The sequence below is a fragment of the Myxocyprinus asiaticus genome, chromosome 48 (assembly GCF_019703515.2).
Source record: "Myxocyprinus asiaticus isolate MX2 ecotype Aquarium Trade chromosome 48, UBuf_Myxa_2, whole genome shotgun sequence".
Classification (NCBI taxonomy): domain Eukaryota; kingdom Metazoa; phylum Chordata; class Actinopteri; order Cypriniformes; family Catostomidae; genus Myxocyprinus; species Myxocyprinus asiaticus.
Window position 1 is genome coordinate 9,092,843 of NC_059391.1, and position 22,745 is coordinate 9,115,587.

A 22,745-nucleotide genomic window follows, 5' to 3' on the forward strand; every position below is an offset into this window, starting at 1 on the left:
AAATTAACTTTTTGATCCTGATCCTTAAGTTTTTGATTCTGGCTGATAGAATACATGCTTCAGAGGAAGATATTAGATGAGTGCTCGACGGGAAGAAAACGCTAGATTTTTGTGAGGTTCTTGAATGACATCTTTTTAAACGAGATATCTGCATATTTGCAGACAGTATATAAAAGAAGTTTTATTGATATTTGCCTTTTATCATTAGAAAAGTTATAGGGAACTGTTGAGGAGAGACAGTTAGAATACGTGCTTCCACAGGATGCTTAATCTGCTGAAGTTGTGTGAGGTTGGTTTATTACATCTGTTTAAACGAGATATGAGATAAGTAAACTTTACTTTAGAATGTCTTAATTATGCCTCCAAGAATTGTGTGTAGCCTTTACTTGAAAATATGGTCTGTTAAGTTTACTAGCAATTTCTGCATGGAAAATATTGCGAAAAGGTATGGCTTACACATTTCTTGACAATTGTTTTCATATTTATTCAAATTCCTCATCCTTTGAAAAGGGATTTATTTTATTTTATTATATTTGCAATAAACAGCTTGTCATCACTGTAGCCAATCATTTAAAATGGGTTTTGCACAAAACATTTCCAGAGTGGTTCAAGTGATTACTAACCTCTGCAGAGATTGTTTACCGATTCAAGCAGTAGAGGGCAGCACGAAGCAGACATAGTAATGTGTAATTTTAGCATTAGCATCTTAGATCCTTAATTTTAAAGCTACCACCATAGCTATACATCTGTAATTTAGTACTTATCCTATATGATCTCATGTTATGATGAAATGTGATTGTGACAGAACCATTACTGTCCTTGGTCCATACTATATTGTATTATGCCACAGTAGCCACAGTAATAAGCTACAGAAATAGCAGTCTATCTAGAAACTCCTGATGCTCTCCAGACCAATGCCAAAACAGGATCAACCCAAGCGAAATTATCAAGGAGGAAGAAATGGCTATTTCTATTACAAAACAGTATAGGGAAAGTTTGACAAATTTTGATTAGAATGTATTTAAAAAAAATATTAATACAATATAATTTTAGTACAAGTTAAGCTCAATCGACAGCATTTGTGGCATAATGTTGATTACCACAAAAATGTATTTTGACCCTTCTTTTCTTAAAAAATCCCAAATCTGGGTTACAGTGAGGCACTTATAATGGAAGCGAATGGGGCCAATCCGTAAACGTTAAAATACTCACTGTTTCATAGGTTTAGCCACAAGACGTAAATAATATGCTTTTAAACATGATTTTAGTGTGATATCAATCACTTACTAACTTTTTTCTGTGTAAAGTTATAGCCAATTTTACAACTTTGTTACCATGATGAGAAACATAATGCCGTAAACAATGTAATCCCACAAAAATGACTATTTAAACAACTTAGCTCAATTAATACACAAGTTTTAAAAGAAGAATTCATCTAAGTGCTTTTATAAAATTATAAGCTTCACATTTCTGCCTTTAAACCCTCAAAAAATTAGCTCCATTCACTTCCATTGTAAATGCCTCACTGAAACCTTGATTTGTGCTTTTTTAAAAGAAAAGAAGGGACGAGTCGAAAAAAATCTTTTTTTTATGGTAATCACCATTATGCCACAAATGCTGTCGATTGAGCTTAACTTGTATTGAACCTGAAATATTCTGTTGATGTATTTTTTTAAAAGGTGATAATACCTACTGGAATAAAAAAACAAAAACAAAGCTGATAAGAAACAAATTTCCACTTTATTCACTTTTTATTGTGTTTTTATATGAATATATAGACCTATGGCACACACATGAAAAGAATTACAATTAAATTTAAGTTGAGATATAAAATACACTGGACATCTGAGAATGATCAAAGGATTTGTAGGGAACATTCTGTGCATTCTTGAAGGCCAAAAAGTGCCAGACCTCTCCGCAGGATTAATTCATCATACTGTAAAAGCATTTCCCACATATTACAAGTTTGCAAATCATTCATAACAGTCTGACAACTGACAATTTTATGTTGCATGCACACCGGCTTAAATATAAATTGAAAACATACCAACCCAAACCGAACATTCAACATGTGAAAACCACAATAAAAACAAGTTTATCCAAAAAATTAACACTACATGTGAGTGCACACATTGCACCATATCCAATTATGAAAAATTAGACACTTTGTATTATCTTGAAAATGTGACAACAGAAATTATGTGCATGTTCTTGCTAAGTTAGAGCAGTTTTGTGATTGCTCTTCGAATTGCATATAGGAAAAACTACGTTCATTTGGTATATTACAGCGAGTTAAACAATCTTAATGCGACAATGTTGCATGGAATGCTGCACCCTTTTCGTTAACCATTTGTGTGGGTTTTAAAGCAACCACACGTAACATTTACATTCAAACATCTGCATGGTATTTTTCCATACTGTCTTAATCCAACATTATGAAAATAAAACTCAAATCATTATTTGCACATGAAATAATTATACATAATTTGCTCAAAAAGCTTTTTTTACATACTGTACTACAACAAAGTACCAAAAATATAGAAAACCCAATAGATTTTAAGCAGACTAGTAAGACATAAGCAGTTTTGTTATGAAAAGCAGGCTGATTAACAGCATGAATCTGTCCAGCCTGTGTTTACATCTGTGTGTAAAATAAACTTTGAGTGTAAAATAAATGACAGTCTTCTCGTGTCATCTATAACCTTACAATTCCAAATTTCCTGCAAAAATGTCTTGTCCTACAATCATAATACAGCTATTTTGTCTACAAATACCTAATATATATATATATATATATAAACACACACACATACACACACACACACATATACAAGTATATATATATATATCTCAATCAAAAAGAGTGATTGACTTCCCAGAATTCCTGGGAAAGCTCTTATCATAGATAATGTGTATTCCTACTATATAAATGTATGAAACCTCCAAAAAACAGTATAAAAAAAAAAAAAAAAAAAACATACACTGCAATAAATCCCTGAGGATTTTGGGGAAAATTTGCTAAATTAAAAAAAATTAAAAAAGGCTGTATAGGAAATTGCTTAAGGTGCATGCTATAGCAATAAAATATTGTATGTTTTATACACATTTACATGTTTCGGAACATTTCATTATGTTGCAGGCGTGGTTGTCTGTTTTCTATGGCAGTATTGAGAGATATCTTTACCCATTGTCTTTTTAAAAAGTCTTCTTATTATACAATATGATTGATGATGTATTATTCAAACAGCAAACTACTGATTCAGATGCCCATTTCAGCAAAATCTTCTTTCAGGAACCCTTTCTGTAAAACACAATACAAAAAAACAGCACATAAGCGAATCAATCTGTGTATTACAAACTTCTCATTTTGTGTTGTTTTCCAGTAAAATTATCTACATGTCCTTCAAACAAGAAACATTTACTTCAGAAGCAAAATTGCAATCCTGAATTTCTCCTAATTTTGCAAAAATACAGTGCAGACACAAAATTTTTGCAGAGCTGACACAGTTGTACCAGGTAGCACTCCAGCTACCACCTTAGGTTTGAAATAGGAGAAAAAGCATATTTATATTTTTTTACTTGTTGCGTACTACGGTGTGTTAGGACATGTTCACGAGGAAATCAACTGAAAACCACATCTCTAGGTGGGGCTCAATGTATGCCTCCTATACCAACACGTCATTACTACTCCCTGTAGGTATATGTGGGTGTAAATGTGTGTTTTGGAAAAAACACATCCCATTAATATAGGACTCTATTAATGAACAGTTTATTCATCCTTTGTTTGAGAGATGTAAGTGTTTGTTCATGTATGTATTTATGTGTGCGTATGTGCGTGTTTAAAAAAAAAAAGCAGCCTTGAAATAACTGGAAAATGACTAGAGGGCAGAGCAGAATTGTAGTAATACTTTGTTGTTCAAAGCCGACAGTACAGCGACAATACTGGTTCGTAATGTGTAAGAAACAAAAATACAGGGGCCTGGGTAGCTCAGCGAGTATTGACGCTAACTACCACCCCTGGACTCACGAGTTTGAATCCAGGGCATGCTGAGTGACTCCAGCCAGGTCTCCTAAGCAACCAAATTGGGCCAGTTGCTAGGTAGGGTAGAGTCACATGGGGTAACCTCCTCGTGGTCGCTATAATGTGGTTCGCTCTCGGTGGGGCGCGTGGTGAGTTGTGCATGGATGCCGCTGAGAATAGTGTGAAGCCTCCACACGCGCTATGTCTCCGCGGTAACAAGCTCAACAAGCCATGTGATAAGATGCGCGGGTTGATGGTCTCAGACGCGGAGGCAACTGAGATTCGTCCTCCACCACCCGGATTGAGGCGAGTCACTACGCCACCACGAGGACTTTGCGCATTGGGAATTAGGCATTCCAAATTGGGGAGAAAAGGGGAGAAAATAAAAAATAAAAAAAATTAAAAAAAAGAAACAAAAATACAGAATGTACACACATTGTGAGGGTGGGTCTTTCTAGGTTGCCGGAAAATATGTTTACACTAAAAACAATCTTGTTTAAAGAAACAACTAAACAATAGCTAAAAACTTTTGATAATGTTAGGGTGTTGTGGGTGGTTGCCAGGGTGTTGCCATGTGGTTGCTAGGAGATTCTAGCAAATGTAATCACAGAACTTACAGTTCTGTATTCTTTGTGTAACTTCTTGTACTGGAACATGTTGGTTAGCACCGTTGCTGCTGCTTTGGCTGCTTTCAGTTTGCCAGGACTGGACAAAAATAAAAAGGGAAACATCAGTATGGAGGTATTATAATTTTATGTAGATCTTTCTTGTGTAGTCAGATGACTTTGAGTTTTACCTGCTGTCATGGGAAGTCTTGATGCCCACCAGCTTGGGCAGGCCATCATTCAAGGTGATGTCTTGTGCCGCCACACTGCTGCTGGTCACCAGGTTGTTCAGGGCACCACAGATGTTCACAACCACATCGCTCGATGGGTCCTTTGGGCGGCCGTCGATGGGAAGCTTGTTGACCAATAGTTTAACCACCTTTGTGGCTAGAATCAAAGAAATTGAGCAATGAGTATATTTAACGCCTCTGAGGTGCAACCAATGGAGTTTGGGGGCTGAAATGGAAAGCTTACCCATGTCGTTCTTGTCTCTGGCATGACGGGAGAGGTTTCTAAGGAACCCAGTGAGAGAACGGAGTTCCAGATCATTGTCGGTCCTGAGAAGATCCAAAACGACAGGCAACATCTTCTGTTGCTCCAATGCTACGCGACTCAGGACGGATGCCCACTGAGAAAGAGGAAGGGATGGTTTTGGTGTTTGAACATACATTTTTTAGGATGTCTTGCAAATTGTGTCTTGATTACTATAAGGCAATAACTTGCAAGGTTTGAACCCACAACCTTTGTTTACCAGCCTAGATTTTCAACTATAGACACACCACCCCAGAAAAGTACACTTCAGGACTTAGTAAGACTTCAACTGTAAATAAATGCAATTTGCTTTTTGCAGGGTTGCCACAACCAGAATATCACCAGGGCGTTACTAAAATTCCAGAGGCTCTGGTCCCATAAATTCTGTAATTCCAAAATATTAATAATAAAAAAAACTAATGAGTATAGTACTGCTGTGAAATGAATATCTCACCCTCTTGTCTCCAGCGGTGATGTTCTGCAGGGCTCCAGCTGCAGCCTCTCGTGTGATGTTGTTGATCTCACAGCGTTGCAGCACCTGATTGTACAGCTCCACTATCTTAGGGTGCCAGAGCCACTCTATGTCCTTGGGCTGCCGTGACACCTCTGTGAATGTAGTGAGGTCCTGATTTTGCCTCTGAAAGCAGAGAAAGTCAAATGGCTTGAACTACAAATCCAATAATGCAACGCGATTACCACTACTTCATGAAAAGGTCAAACAAACAGTACAAAAATTTACTCTTAAAACTAGATTTTTAAATTTTCTGACAAGAACGTGAGTGGTGCTTGTCCATGCAAAACCCTCTGACCTGATTTTTTTGGGGGTTTGAGATGTGACTGATTTAGTGTGTTGCTATGCGGTTGCTATGGTTTTCTAAGTGCTTTTAGTGTGTTGCTTTGTGGTTGCTATGGCGTTCCAAGTGATATTAGTGTGTTGCTATATGGTTGCTATGGTGTTCAAAGTGATTTATTGTGTTGCTATGCAGCTACAATGGTTTTCTAAGTGCTTTTAGTGTGTTGCTTTGCGGTTGCTGAGGTGTTCTAAGTGCTTTTAGTGTGTTGCTTTGTGGTTGCTATGGCGTTCCAAGTGATATTAGTGTGTTGCTATATGGTTGCTATGGTGTTCAAAGTGATTTATTGTGTTGCTATGCAGCTACAATGGTTTTCTAAGTGCTTTTAGTGTGTTGCTTTGCGGTTGCTGAGGTGTTCTAAGTGCTTTTAGTGCATTGGTATGCGGTTGCTATGGTTTTCTAAGTGCTTTTAGTATGTTGCTTTGCGGTTGCTATGGTGTTCTAAGTGATTTAGTGTGTTGCTATGCGGTTGCTATGGTTTTCTATGTGATTTAGTGTGTTGCTTTGCGGTTGCTATGGTGTTCTATGTGATTTAGTGTGTTGCTTTGCAGTTGCTGTGGTGTTTTAAGTGCTTTTAGTGTGTTGCTTTGCAGTTTGCTATAGTGTTCTAAGTGCTTTTAGTGTGTTGTTTTGCGGTTGCTATGGTTTTCTAAGATCTTTTAGTGTGTTGCTTTGTGGTTGCTATGGTTTTCTAAGTGCTTTTAGTATGTTGCTTTGCGGTTGCTGAGGTGTTCTGAGTGCTTTTATTGCATTGGTATGCGGTTGCTATGGTGTTCCAAGTGATACTAGTGTGGTGCTGTGCGGTTGCTATGGTTTTCTAAGTGCTTTTAGTATGTTGCTTTGTGGTTGCTATGGTGTTCTAAGTGATTTGGTGTGTTGCTATGCAGTTGCTATGGTTTCTAAGTGCTTTTAATGTGTTGTGTTGCTTTGCAGTTTCTGTGGTGTTTTAAGTGCTTTTAGTGTGTTGCTTTGCAGTTTCTATGGTTTTCTAAGAGCTTTTAGTGTGTTGCTTTGTAGTTGCTATGGTTTTCTAAGTGCTTTTAATATGTTGCTTTGCGGTTGCTATGGTGTTCTGAGTGCTTTTAGTGTGTTGCTTTGTGGTTGTTATGGTTTTCTAAGAGCTTTTAATGTGTTGCTTTGTGGTTGCTGTGGTGTTTTAAGTGATTTAATATGTTGCTATGCAGTTGCTATGGTTTTCTAAGTGCTTTTAGTATGTTGCTTTGCGGTTGCTATGGTGTTCTAAGTGATTTGGTGTGTTGCTATGCAGTTGCTATGGTTTCTAAGTGCTTTTAATGTGTTGTGTTGCTTTGCAGTTTCTGTGGTGTTTTAAGTGCTTTTAGTGTGTTGCTTTGCAGTTTCTATGGTTTTCTAAGAGCTTTTAGTGTGTTGCTTTGTAGTTGCTATGGTTTTCTAAGTGCTTTTAGTATGTTGCTTTGCGGTTGCTATGGTGTTCTGAGTGCTTTTAGTGTGTTGCTTTGTGGTTGTTATGGTTTTCTAAGAGCTTTTAATGTGTTGCTTTGTGGTTGCTGTGGTGTTTTAAGTGATTTAATATGTTGCTATGCAGTTGCTATGGTTTTCTAAGTGCTTTTAATGTGTTGCTTTGCGGTTGCTGTGGTGTTTTAAGTGCTTTTAGTCTGTTGCTTTGCGGTTGCTGTGGTGCTCTAAGTGCTTTTAGTGTGATGCTTTACGGTTGCTATGGTTTTCTAAGAGCTTTTAATGTGTTGCTTTGTGGTTGCTGTGGTGTCCTAAGTGCTTTTAGTGTGTTGCTATGCGGCTGCAGTGGGGTTCTAAGTGATTTTAGTTTGTTGCTATGTGGTTGCTATGGTGTTTTAAGTGATTTATGGTGTTGCTATGCAGTTGCTATGGTTTTCTAAATTATTTTAGAGTGTTGCTTAAATATAAACCCCAGATTAAGAATTTTTGGCTTGACAAGAAAGTGGCTCCTCCTTACATCTTTGGCCTTCTTGCTCTGAGGTGTGAAACAGCCGATGGCTTCTCCTTTTGAAGAGCCTTGAGCACGACTCGGACCCTCCAACCGAGCTAGTGCTGATGGGGGGATCTCACTGTACAGCTGATAAGACAGATTCCTCAATACACACACAGCGTTCTCCACACCCTGAGAGAGTAAAACACAAATAAATGACCATTAACACACACACACACTTATGCATGATTAGGTATGAATTTGATAAAGTTTCCAGTTCAGCTGGGCCAAGAAAACAGACTGAAAGTAAAGTTACACGATTACCTTCTCTTCCACTTTACTGTCATCCAAGCATTTCTTAACATAGCCAACAAGAGCATCTACAAGGCCACGCATCTCTCTCATTTGCTGTCTGGTCTTCTCGTTCACTGAGCTCAGATTCCTGTACAAAGAGTTAGAAAACATATCCATGTCACATTTCACCCCAGAAAGAAAAAAAAAAATGTACATAAAGACAATGACACCTATTTTTATGACTATTAAGATTTTTTGCACTGTGACATTATTTTCATGACAGTTAAGAACATTTCTCCTCAAATTCTCCTTAGTGTCTTGCATGGAGACGTTTTTTTTGCTTCGTTTTGTTTTTTTACTTTGCATTATTCTCAATGATTCTCATTAAATTCTCATTACTGTAATACAGTAATTTTTTTTCCCTGCATTACAATGAAATAATTGGTAACACTTTACCATAGGGTTTCATGTGTTAACATTATTTAATGCATAAAGTACAGTATCATAAACTAACACTGAACAAAAGTTTTTACAGCATTTATCCATCTTTCTTAATGTTAATTTATAAATATATATATACAGTATTTTGTTCATTCATCTATTGTTAAAAATTTATTAGTGTACAGTATGCAGAGATTAACATTAACCAAGATTAATAAATGGTTTAAGGCATTGAGGACTGTTTATTGTTTTATATCTATCTATCTATCTATCTATCTATCTATCTATCTATATCTATATCTATATATATATATATATATATATATAATTAATGCTTTATTTTCCTTTAAATCGGCAGACATTAAAGGCAGCACAACAAATACTAACATTATGCATACATACTTTATAATAATATTCTGCATATCTTACTTTTTCTGCATTACAGTATTTCTAATGAGAATGTTTGCATTATGGTTATGTGAATTTAGAGTGGGGGGATATGCTTAAATGTCATGAAATTGCTATTCTAATAGACCAATTTTATAGTCGTAATTTAATACATTTAAAAGTGTAATAGTCAATTTTTTTTTATTCATTATTTAATTATTTATTATTATTATTATTATTGTTATTATTATTCTTATTATTCTTATTCTTATTATTATTATTTTAACAGGTTTCGTGAGATTCACCCAAAATATCTAGTGGGGATTTTCATCTATTTTGATCAAGTTCCTACAGGAACAGGAACAAGCGGAAAGGAACTCAAAAATGTGTGTGTGTGTGTGTTTGTGTGTACCTGAGACAGCCAGTGGTGTTGAAGAAGATGTCTTTTTCTGATGGGCTCAGCTCAATGATTTCCTGCTCTCCGGTGCCCGAGAGTGGAATCAGAATCTTGTCTGTTAATTCAGGAAGTGTTTCCCTCGCCAACTTTTCTTTCAGGTTATCCTTAGAGGAGAGATTCCACAGAATACCTACAGGGCATGAAAGAGGGGGGAGGAAGGGAGATAAACAGAAGGAGGAAAAGAAGAGAGCATGGGAAAGTGGCATGGGAAACAGATAAGAATTTGAATAAAGATAGGAAAGAGAAAACGAGTAGAAAAAATCAGAACATAGAAATTGTTAATTCCTGTGCACACTTTACAACATTGCAAATGCTTTACAATAAGATTTTATATGTTAACATTATCTAATACATTAGGTATCATGGTATGATCTTTGGTATAAGCTTAAAATTCCACTTTTATATATATATATATTTCTCTAAATATCTTATGTCATTTTGCTTCTCAAGTAAAATGATTTTGTTTTAAAGTTTTGTAGGAATTTTTAGTGGAAAACAAGGTAGAAATACTGATTGAGAACTGATTTCTGAATCAGACTTCCTTCTAAAGATTTACGACCTCCTCAACTTTTGATCAAAATCGTGATGTCATCTTTGCCCAAGTCACTGTTTTAAGAGATTAGGTTCTCAAAGAAGAGATGTTTGTATGAGTTCCTGCATATCCAGACATGCACAGAGCTGTACAGAGAGACATAAACCTGACTCATGGGCCTCCGTTTAAGGAGTCCTATCATTCCTTTGAACAAGTTGAGACAACGATGATTAATTAATGTGGCTTGATGCAATGCTGAGAGCACAGTCAACGCCCTACATAGAGCGCATGCATCCACAAATTTGCAGTCTTAGTCATATCTAAAATCTGTTCATATGTCATGTCCTGAGTCGACTCGAGGCATTAAAGGTCCTTTTGTAAAGGTCCAATTGTAAACTTTAATAGAAGGCTGAATGCTAAAAAAAAAAAAGAGGATTTTATACATAAATCTATAAAAGGAAACAGAAAAAACCTAGTTTGCATGTAGTAACAGCTAAGTGAGCACTGTAAACAAAGGTACAAACCTGATTGATAGTATGGGAGCATGGGTCAATATGACCCAACGCACTTTCAAAGTACTTTTGCCAAGATTTCACAAGGTTAGTTTTTCTGAATCCTCCCTTGTTCATTTATTCCAAAAAATGCATGTAACCAAGTGAACTTAATTTAACTGAGTTATTTTAAATTAAATGAAAGTTTACTTTAATCCAATTGTGTTGGGACAACATTATTTTTTTCTGTATTTTTAACTAGTAAACTTTCCAGCCAGGTTTATTCTACACAAAGTGTTTGTGTTGAGATTTCATAGTAATTATAAGTTAAGAAAACTCATTTCAAACATGTAGAACCACTTTCCACGATTGAATCAAGTTCAGCCAAAGAGTTTTTAGAGTGTACACTATCCTCAAAGGCAAAATGTGCTAACTATGTCAACACTGAAACTGAGAAAAATGGCTTCAAAGTTACTCGGTTTTAGTGTAGATTTGTAGTCAGTGCAATTTTCAAACTCTGTTTCACATTCGAGGTTAAGACCATTTTTAATATAAGAATACAGAGTGTGATAAAAATTTATGTAATACACGGGAGCATGAAATGGTCTTCTTTATTTGTGTAACATTTTATTACATGATCTCAGTTTATCAGTTTATCACGCCCTCTTTTACTACAGGCCCAACAAAAACCTTGTTGGGCACTTGTGCTCAAGGTCTCTCGTGCAATAATGGAGCTTTGTTACACGGGCCAATAAATCAAATTCAGTTAATCTATCTACAGCAAACACTCTTGTTTAAGATGTAAAAAGCAAAGGCTATTGAATGCAACATGTTCTCAGAAAGTACATTTTTGCCTTTAAATAAAGAACAAATCTGTGACCCAACGGGGATAAAGTTAGTCGGATCATCATGAATGTGATATGATGCCCACCTGTGATGTTTTTTCGGATTTCGTCATCTTGGTCTTTCAGAGTTTCAATGAGTTTGGGGATCCCACCGGCTTCAATGAGGGCCACTTTGTTCTCCATGTTCTCGTAGATGAGGTTTCTGGTGGCTCCGGTCGCATAGCGCTGTACCTCCTGGTTCCCACAGTTGAACAGCTGCACTAGATATGGAATTCCCTTCAACTGGTTAACCTAAACCAGAGAGTGAAAGGTTTGTATTTTTTTCCTCAAATGGAAAAGGTTTTTTAAACATGTCAGGTGAATGGTTCTTTGGGCGAAAATGTGTCAATCGTATACCTGTTTCTTTGCGTCGTTGTTATGGTAGCACTCGTGCTGGATGTAGGCAGCTCCCAGCACCTGAAGGTTTGGATCGGGCTGATCTAGATAGCTTATGGCAGCAGACATATCCAGACTGTTGAGTCTATGCAGGAAAAATAAGAAAGTTTGGCAGGGAACTTTAGTGATCAAAGATTACTAAAGTTTTGAATGTTAAATGTATTTGTCAGTTCTGTAAAGATGGTGGTGTTTCTACGTTAGTCGTATACTTCTATATTAAGTGATATACAGTACATCTAATCTAGCTCATCTGATTAATATACAAACGTTCTTTCTCAATTTTAAAAGGAAGACAATGACTTTTTGATTTTTTTGGAGTCAGACACATTGAGCTTTGGTGCTCACGTGAGAGACACAGGTTCAAATCTGGTCAGCAACATATTTCCTGTCATCACTATGCTTTCGCTATAAATAAAATAACAAAAATATTCAACATGGCCTCAGAATCACGTTACTATACCTACATTTTTGCTGAGTATTTGTACGTGGCACCAGTTTCCTGGTGAAATGAACACTAGAGGCGCTACATCAACAGTTACTTTTATTCACTTTCGCAGGTGTCACAAGTAAAATGCCAACGTTTGCATTACATTACCAACTACATTTATAAGCTCAAGCACATTCAAATATGTGGTAGCTCAACTGATAGATCATTGCACTTGCGATATAAAGGACTGGGGTACGAGTCCAGGAGAGTACACTGAACAACATGTGAGCTGAAAGTGTCATATAAACACAGCAAAATGAAGTGCTTGCTTTAGCAGTTGTGTTTTTCATGAACTCACATATGCTTTTATGACACTATCGGTCAGGTTTAAGGTGAATTAGCAATGGCAGATGGGGGTGTGTTCAGGAAATATTGTTAAAAAAAATCATTATTTTTAACATTTTGTTTGATGCCACAGTGGCATGGAAAAAACACACTTCATCTCTAATATTCTAATGAGTCTAGAATGTATTTCGAATACTACAGTTGTGAATGTTTAACAAATTGATAAACTAGTTCAGCTTCAAATCTAGTCCTACTTCCCTTTTTAAGAGTAAACATGATATGAAGAGGCAACAAATTGCTACAGAAGACATTCCTCCCTTTGTGTGCTTGTGTGTATCGCAGCAATGCTTGCAAGTGTGTTTTTTCCATGATGTGTGAAATTTGAGGTGGCTGGACTGGTTTTTGTGCGCAATAGAAGCGCTCTTCACTTTTTACACCGAAGGGCTGGGCAACATCAAACACACAAATTTGTACTCGTGCACAATCGTGCGCACACACACACACACACACACACACATTTTTAGCTTAACCAGGTTAGATAAGCTAAGTGAGGGTGTATTGACAGGCTGTTAAAAGTAAGTATGAATAGTTTACGGTTCAAAGGGCAGCCTTACATTTACTTTGCTACAAGCTAACAGTAATAAGCGTGTTTATTTTAAAACATGCTCAAATATAGGTCTTTGTAACCATGGTACACAATTCAGGGAATTTTTCACATACAGTAATGAGGAAGCGTTGGTTTAAACATATGCCATTTGAGGTTAAACGCATGTTATTTGAGCGTTTCAAGCAATTAGACCTAGTTCAGTGGCGTAAGGTGTTTTACAGCAGTGTTGCTAACACGCTACTTTTGCCTATTCTTTAAAGTAATTTAAGCTAAACAATTTCTTGCTGTGATACCAGACATCCTTAGTTAAAATATATTGTGGATAACTTAGCTTTTTTTTTTTTTTTTAGGAGTGGGTCATAAAAAAATGGTTTACCTATTAAATAACCTTTATGCTAATTACTTTTATTGGAATAAACACTTTACAAATGAAAGGTACTCATTTGATTATTGTCTCTTTTAATTTGTAACGACGCAAACAACCAAAAGATAAGATTAATCATGAAGTATGATAAGTCCGGCATCAGTGTAAAACAGCTTCACACTACATAATAATTGAGTATTGATAGTTCAGACTCTAAATTCTGATTGGATGAGCCACATTCAACGTTGTTGTAAATTATACATCTGTGACCACTTATCAACTGAATTCTACATTAAAGCAGCAAGTTCAGTGTTGCTCGACAACAGACCGTAAACAACTAAACACTGCAACAGCCCTTATTTAGTTATTCCTTGTCTTTGTATGTTCGGAACAAATCCAATTCAGTATTTTCGCAGAACACAGTTTCATCTGATATTAAAACAATGTAACCCTTACAAAAAATCTAGAATTTTGGTAAGCTAGCCACAAACTTGAAGCAAATTTGCCACTTGTGATTCGCCGCAAATATTTTTCAGAATTTTGCAGCTCTTTACCGGTAATGGTGAACCTGCAGCAAACCATTGGCAACAATGGACAATTTGCCATAAGTTTACAGCAAAGCTCATTTGCATGTGAAAATTATCAGTGACGAAAGTTCGCATAAACTCTCGATTTTTGTAAGGATAAACAGTCCTGCCTACTGATAGCTGCACAAACCATGGTATAAATGGTAGAGTAATTTTTTTTTCTGGCTGACACATGTCTACCGTCACACGACATTAGGATTGCCAACATTTCACCACGTGAGTACAGGACGTTTGAGCACTATTGAATGCTTCAATATGGGATATTTTGACATCAGACCAAGGGGATGGTGGGGTGGGAATCCCTTGAGCATTTCGCCGTTTAAATATAGCAATAAAGTGATGTCTTAATTTCGACCAAAATATGTGATATCCTAGCTATTTGCATCCCTACACAGCATATGCCATCATACTGCCCAGCCCTATATGCCTAGCCCTGTAGCTCATCCAGTAGGTCATTGGTTCTATTCCCAGTCAACACAAAAATGGACAAAAACAGATGTGATATAGCCTCTAATAAATGCATTAATGTAAATATTGTTGAACGCATGACTAAATCAGCACATGTGAGTGTACTTACCCGCTCAGGTTACCCATACTGCCACTCATTTCCATGCCGTCAAACACATCCTTTCCCTTCCCAACACTGCGCAAACTTCTCATGGAACCCGCACGCGACAGTCTTCCCTGCTGCATCATGGCCAGGTTGCTCTGGGAACCACCATAAGCACCTCCAGAGCTACCATACATGCTAGTTGGAACACTGCATACACGACTCTGCTGGCGATTGTTGATTCGGCTGATGGTACGGTGGGCAGGGCCTTTGAAGGACTGCTGACGAGTGTAAACTTCCTGTTCCATGCCGCCTCCGCTGCTAGTCATGAGCGTTCCACTGAGGGAGCGTCGCATGGGCGGTAGCGTCATGGAACTGGCCTGCTGCTGTTCACTGTCATAGCCATTCATTCTGGACGACGAGTACACAGACTGGCATGGGTAGGTGCTGGCGGTGTAGCCGTTGCTCATGTTGTGGATGGACGCTTGTTGCGCATACGTGGCATCGCGTTCTGAAACAAGACTGCCATCACTGTCATCTTGTCCCACCCAGGAAGAAACAGCCTGCTGTGGAATGGACGATGTACGCATGGAATGCACCGACATGGTGTCTTGGTCGCCCCCCATTCGGCTGAAGGAACGAGTCATTGCGTTGACTTGCTGCTGGCCACCACTTTGGAAAGTGGCACTCTGGTAACCACCACTCTGGTAACCGCCACTCTGGTATCCACCACTCACAAGGTCTTCTTGGTAGCCTCCACCACCACCTCCTCCTGCGTAGCTAATTTTGGTTCTTGGGGTGAAATCGGTGGCAGAGCGGGACGAGTATCCACCTCTAGAGTACTGAGAAGGACGCTGTGACTAATAGAAAAGAGAGGAATAAGAACATTTTTATTTATATAATGCTATTATTATATTATTATATTATTACTGTTATTATTAGGATCCCCAAATAGGGAAAATAGAAGAGTTATATTCCCTAATAGTAACATAAATCTTGAATGTGACATTTAGAGATTTGTATGCTTGTGACTTTTCATATGGGGTTAGTGGGTAGACCTGACTTGAAAAATATCACACCTAACTACCACAGTTTTTATTACTCATTTCGGTCACAGTATTTGGACTAGCTGGTTCTGGACTAAATACACATCAGTTTAGTCGCAACTGTAAGTAAGCCATTTGTCCACCGAAAAGTGTAACACTGTGGCACATTACTCTGTTTCAGAATCCTGACTGGAATGGCACAGTGGGACTATCTGACCATTGGGAGATGGGGGGAGTGTTTGGGAAACTTGTCTGAAAATAATCCTTTTTTGCAAAGAAGTTTGATGGTGGTAGTGGTGCAGAAATAACACACTTCTCCTATAACCTGTATCAATGAAAGCTACACCTTTCAAACAAACAAAACTACCATTTATCCTAAATTTGTATTTATGTTTTTGAAGAGAAAGAAGTGGAAGTGGACTTTAAGAAGTGAAAAGAATCTTACCACCATTGGTCTGCTTGTGGAATAGATGAAAGATTTTGAGCTATAATTTGGGGTGAAGCTTTGGGTCTGGTATTTTGTCATTGTTGAGTAATTCCCAGATTCTAAAAAAGAGAAAGTCATTTTGATGGATTACATAAAGTGGAAATAGATCCTTGAGGTAACAATTGTAGGTTACCACCTTTTTTTAGTGTTTTACAGATCTCATATGACATTAGATTAGAATGCATCCCTAAGAACTTTCTCAAAGTGCCGTCACATTCTACAAGTTTCTGAACACAAGTGTCACACCTAACAGCTCAGTTACAATGTATTAAGAACAAACAACTTCAGTAGGTTGAACTTGCATTAAACTGCCCCTCAATGCAGAAAACTAAATTCAAATCATGAATTATTTTGCCACTTCTCTTTCTTTATTTAATCACTATTGACTCTAAAACACAGTGACCAGTTAAAATATATAGAAACTACACAGATTTACCAAATGTCTCCATTTGAACACAAAAATTGTAAATGTGCATGTCATTCTTTGATACATCAATTAAATACTTCCATTAATGGTTTATGACACCATTGTTAGTTTGTACTTTTGGTTTGTACGTTAATATGAATGTTCATCCTTTGATAGAACAATTAAATGATACACTTTTTCCTTTTGTTTCCCTTTAGTCAGGTTTCTGATACCTTTGTACATAATAGCTTATGTCTAGTTTGTATGTAAATAAAGTGACTGCGTAACAGTATGCATATGTTTTGCGCAAGGTGTAAAATACAGAAAGCATCAGAAGTTTAGTGCCCTGTCAAGACATCAAGTCAGTACGTTTACAACCAGTTACACTAACTTTTACAAGTCAGTATGCTCAGCATGTGTCCTTGATGACAATGCAAGTGTGTAGCAAACCCATTGAGTGAATTACATGAATTAGAGCAATGTAAGTTTACTACAGTTTTAACTGTTTTGTTCTTGCATAGCAACAAAGAGTAAATGAGGTTAAGGTCTCCTGGTTTGTTTCACCAAAGACTTATATGTGTGTCCGTGGGCATGCACGTACATGTGAATGTGTAAATTAGGGAGTGGTATAAGCTCTTCAAATACAGAGTGAGTGGAAGACAACAGCGAGCAAGTGCAGAACCGGTCTAATGGCTGTGCGCCACGCCCAAAGTCCCTAACCAAAAAACACACACTCACACACAAACACACACCCTTTACCCTGCCTTGCCCTGCCCTACACCGTATTGCTTAACATTAATGAATTCAAACTTAACTTACAAATGATTCACTGTAAGTTATAGGATATCACCGGAACTGCATTCAAAACGCAAGGTGTTGATTTTGGGGGGTTTTTCCCGGAGCTTCAAAATGATAAGCAAACTGAAAGAACTTCCGAGAAATGGTTGTTTCACAAGCTCGTAACATATACTTGGTATTTCACCAATGTCAGATCTAGTTTGCAGACAAGGGGAACTTTTACAAGATATGGTATGTGTCTTTATCAGCAAGCCTTGGGCCAGTAACACAAAGGTGCGAGGCTGTTCTGACTTGTCAAAATGCAGGTAAATCTCAAAAACAAGAGGTCCAGCTAACGTATCCACTAAGCACCAGAAGTTTAACCTTGAAATAGCTGCGGTAGACCCTCATAAAGCCAGGCATTCAGTCACTTCTTGTCTTAACCACTCAAATCAACCACAAATGCATGTAGAGGCTTTGAGTACTTTAAATGGAAAGTATACTGTACATACTGTATACAAATGTAAAATAGATTGGTGTATTTACAATTGGCCTATGGTATGGTCAGGGTTCCCACTTTCATTAACTTTTGTGTTTGTGTTTACTAGTGTTTAGAGTTTTTAAAATCCTGAACATTTAAAAAATATATTTTATAGAGACTGCACTCACAAAGAGCAACTTAAAGCCATTAAATTTTTTTTATTTTGATTTTTTTACCAGAACTTTTCCAGGACTTCTCCATCACAATTTATGTTTTTTACAGGTTTTTCACTGCATGAACCCTGTATGCTGCCTATTGCTGAACTAATCTGCTCATAAAGACATGCCAAAACCTTAGACAACTGCAGCCTAAGTTTGAGCATGGTCTAAAGCAAATGGTTTGAAATTGAAATTGTGGCATCATCCTCTAGAAACTAAGAGTCTCCGGTTAAATTCTTTGGCCTTTGTCATCACGGCAGTTGATATTGACGCCATGGTGATTGACAGAACCTAACTGCCTGCATTTTTGTGCAATGCTAAGCACTTTTTTGTCAGGAGTGGGATGGGACTTTTGAGGGCGTGCTCTGGAACTTTCACTCTTATTAGTCGCTCAAAAACAGCAACTGAGATTTAACCTTGCTCATTTCGCCCTGTGATTAACCCAAACCAAAAGTTACACATCAATTACAGTTACATAAAAATTCTAATTGATTCAAAACTTTCTGATTGAATTCTACATTGTATCTCATAGAGTTTGAGTGAAAGGGTGTAAACAACACATATCAAATCCAAGCCTTTAATGAATAGCCCAATTTATGACCATGATCAGTACTTTTAACACAGACACAATATATGCAACCTAGAACATGCCATGTCATACTAATATCAGTGACATATGACATTCACTTCAAATGAAAAATTTGGACACACCTACTCATTCTTTATATTATAAACTATAAAATATATTATACTATTTACTATCACTTTACTATATATATATATATATATATATATATATATATATATACACACACACACACACACAAACACACAGTATATTATAATAGATCATATAATAGTAATAGTATATTTTATTTTTGTATATCTGTACAAAATCAAAAGTTTTAAGATCATGAAAAATAAATTCAGTCAAGTGTGTGAAACGTTTGTAGTGTTAGTGTCCATGCAGTAAATTATATAAATAACATACAACTAACATACATAGCCATCTATTCAAAACCAGAAATCATGTGACCATTAGATTTGGCTCCAGGCTGTTTTGTCTATTGCAGTATGCAAAAACATTCACACACACAAGTAAACAACATGCAACACCCTGTAATAATAATAATGCATTTGATACTAATATCTGACCATGTTCAAAGACAAACCACAAAAATGAGTTCATATAAGTTTGTAAAAAGGAAAAAGTAATCCCAAGATCGTGGAATAATAAAACTTCATATGAAACCGCATATCAAAGCCTATTATGTGCCACAAAAGCTACAAGTCAGCTTGACAGATGATGAGCAGGTTAATAATTCAAAGGTTTATGTGCTACTGTAGCTGTATTTAAAAAACATCAAAGCGCAAAGTGACGCACCTGAGGCTGCGTATTGTGACGAAGAGCCGTTCTGGCGCGGGAGAGTGGATTTCTCCGCCAGTCTCATGGACACCTGCTGATGCACGCGTTTAAATCTGGAGTTCTCTTTGGCGTGAGTCCCGCCGTGCGAGAGCTCGTTTTCGGACGGCACCGCGTAAGTACTGACGGTCGTGTTGGGCTGCAGCGCCGTCAGAAAGACGTTCTCCGAAGTCACGCTCACACTCATTGCGGCGCAGGATGGGACTGAGCTGAACCAAAAAAGAAAAAAAAAAAAAAAAAAGAGCCGCGCTACCAGTCCCACCAGATAATCCCAGCGAAACACGACAATAAAAGCGTATTGGGTGACCGATCTTGTTACTCTGCGGTAATGCTGGAGCCCTACTGGCGGCTGCTCTGATCTCTGTGTCTTTTTCGCAGGTGGGTGTTGAAGTAGGCGGAGCATTTGAATGAGTCATAGGTTACCTGATACAGGTAAAGCTCATGAAAGCACAAGAGACATTTTAAAGAGTTTAACTGTGTTATCCACTTAAGTGTAGCTACATATTTAACGTAAATGGTGTTAATTATAATAGTAAGTATATGTTATTACTTAGTAACAACGTATGTAACTATACAGTAGTATTTTGACTGATTATTACATTTATTATGTTACATTACGGTATATGGTTTTCAGATCAGCATTATAGTTTCTTGGTTTTAGCACTAAATAGTTTTCTGAAGAACTAGAGAGAAAAACGATTTGGAAAGCGCAAGAGGCGTTTTTGTGTCTGGATTTTTGTGTTTTTTGTGTCATTCCTTTAATTATATACACATGTAATGTAAATGGTGTTAATTGAAATACTAATAATACTATTTCATTTTAAGTACATTGTTATTACTCAGTAATTATATACAGTAGAACTTTTCCTCCTGGGAAGTCCATAGGCTACTTACGAGGTCGGAAATATATGTATGTTCAAGCGATTTTAGTCAGAAAAACAGAGCCGTTTTGCAATTTCTTTTTTTTTCTCCCCAATTTGGAATGCCCAATTCCCAGTGCACTCTAAGTCCTCGTGGTGGCATAGTGACTCACCTCAATCCGGGTGGCGGAGGACGAATTTCAGTTGCCTCCATGTCTGAGACCGTCAATCTGTGCATCTTATCACGTGGCTTGTTGAGCGCATTACCGCGGAGACTTAGTGCGCGTGGAGGCCTCACGCTATTGTCCGCGGCATCCATGCACAACTCAGCACGTGCCCCACCAAGAGCGAACCACATTATAGCGACCACGAGGAGGTTACCCCATGTGACTCTACCCTACCTAGCAACCGGGCCAGTTTGGTTGCTTAGGAGACCTGGCTGGAGTCACTCAGCACACCTTGGATTCGAACTCATGACTCCAGGGGTGGTAGTCAGCGTCAATACTCCCTGAGCTACCCAGGCCCCCTGGCATTTTGCAGTTTCATATTTCTTTTTTCATGTTTCAGGTTTTCTAAAGAATAAAACGAGTTAGAAAGGCAAGAGGAGGAATTTTTTGTGTCAACATTTTTGTGATTTATTGTGTTTAAAATGTAATTGTTAATTCTAATAATAAGGATACTATTGCATATAAAGTAAATTGTTATTACTGTGTTGTAATTACATATGTAATTATAGCATTAGGCTATCACTGGAGTTTGACTGATTATTATATTTATTACATGTTGCATTATTTTCTTCATATCAGCATTAGAGTTTCTGTCACTTCAAATTGTTTCTGAAGAGCTAGAGAATAAAATGTATTGGAAAGGCAAGAGGAGGCATTCTGAATTGTTGTGCTTTATTGTGTCAGCAATTTAGCTATTTATATATATATAATGCAAATAGTGTTATTTATAATACTAAGAATACTATTTCATATTAAGTACATTGTTATTATTCAGTAGTTACATATGTAATTTTTACACTTAAATGCTTTGAAAGTGGTTAAATATTTCGTTGTACCTATTTTTATCTTATTCAGTCTTTTCACATATTAAAGTTTGAACGATCTGTAGTCACTGAATTGATCTAACAACATAATAGGAAACGTGTGTTTACCAATATTCATAACACTGCAAAAATATATAACTAAGTTTAATATTATTTGTCACAGCAGTATTAATGAATCTACACTGAAACAAAGTGCTTCATGAGGTTCCATCTAAATGAACTGATATTTAATATCACTAAATCAACCTAATTTAAGTTGCACCAGCAAAACTTATTTTAAAGGTTAGATCAAGTAGAAATACCTCCTTAAGACAATTGCATGTTGCCAATTTTTACAATGTACTTTTCCCATATTCTTTATTGCAAAGTGAACACTAATTGATTTTAAGGGCTTCTGAGATTTTGTGTCATCAACTTGTGTCATCGGTGTGCAGTGTTCCTTCTAAAAAAGACAAAGAGTGTGCGCAGACATTCAGGTGTGGCATAAGGTTTGTTATTGTACCGTCGCCTAGCAACATGAGGAAACCATGGAAAGTCTTGCTGTATTTGTTCACAACAATCTCTACAAGTTTCATGTTATTCCAAAACATGCTTTCCCACTTTCTATGAAACTCAAACACCAATACCAACTAATATCAGAGACTGTTTATGACACTATCCATAGAAAGGCTATAAAGTTCTTTGAAGACCAAAAAGTTATTGGTGTTACATCAACATATTGGTTTCTAAGTTCGTTAAAACACCAATATAGATTGTTTTCTGAACTTCTTTGTCGAAATGAAATGGGTTCTCTTATGGCACGAGACTGTAAAACTCTTTTGGTTCTAATAGGAACCTTTATTTTTAAGAGTGTATTTTGCCACAATCAGTTTAAAATGTGCCCACCAAACTATAGCAATATATTGATGCATTGCCGAGTACACATGCTCATAACTCAGGCTAAATTTATTATTATTATTTTTTTTAACAATACTGATAAATATTGTTGCAGCTTTATTAAGTACAAAAAATAGCATGTGCACATCCCCAAAATTTTATGAAGATCAAAAATCAATGCAGAAAACAATAAAATAGGAACCGCACACTGAAGTGTTAGCTTCATTGTTTTAGCTTTATTAAATAACTCATTAATCAACTACCATTAATTATTCATTAATACAAATTAAATTCGAATTAATTAATTTATAATTAATTGGCCATCACAAAAAGAAACTTTCTTTTCCCTTGAAAAGTTTGTCATAAACTTAAAAAATATGCTGAATTTTATCCAAGCAACTGGAAAATATCACCAAATCAAATCAG

General features: G+C 36.8%; 1 protein-coding gene across 1 annotated transcript; it reads right to left on the bottom strand.

The window, feature by feature from the left end:
* Window positions 1-1,721: 1,721 nt before the first annotated feature.
* On the bottom strand, window positions 1,722-19,863 carry LOC127437720 (plakophilin-3-like). Its single transcript, XM_051692819.1, has 13 exons — window positions 19,494-19,863; window positions 16,186-16,286; window positions 14,722-15,554; window positions 11,776-11,899; window positions 11,466-11,670; window positions 9,467-9,641; window positions 8,257-8,374; window positions 7,960-8,124; window positions 5,612-5,794; window positions 5,101-5,254; window positions 4,818-5,013; window positions 4,639-4,726; window positions 1,722-3,301 (listed from the first exon to the last, which is right to left on the bottom strand). Exons 1-13 carry the CDS (start codon window positions 19,717-19,719, stop codon window positions 3,260-3,262), a joined length of 2,610 nt encoding a protein of 869 aa, XP_051548779.1. The 5' UTR covers window positions 19,720-19,863; the 3' UTR covers window positions 1,722-3,259.
* Window positions 19,864-22,745: the final 2,882 nt, after the last annotated feature.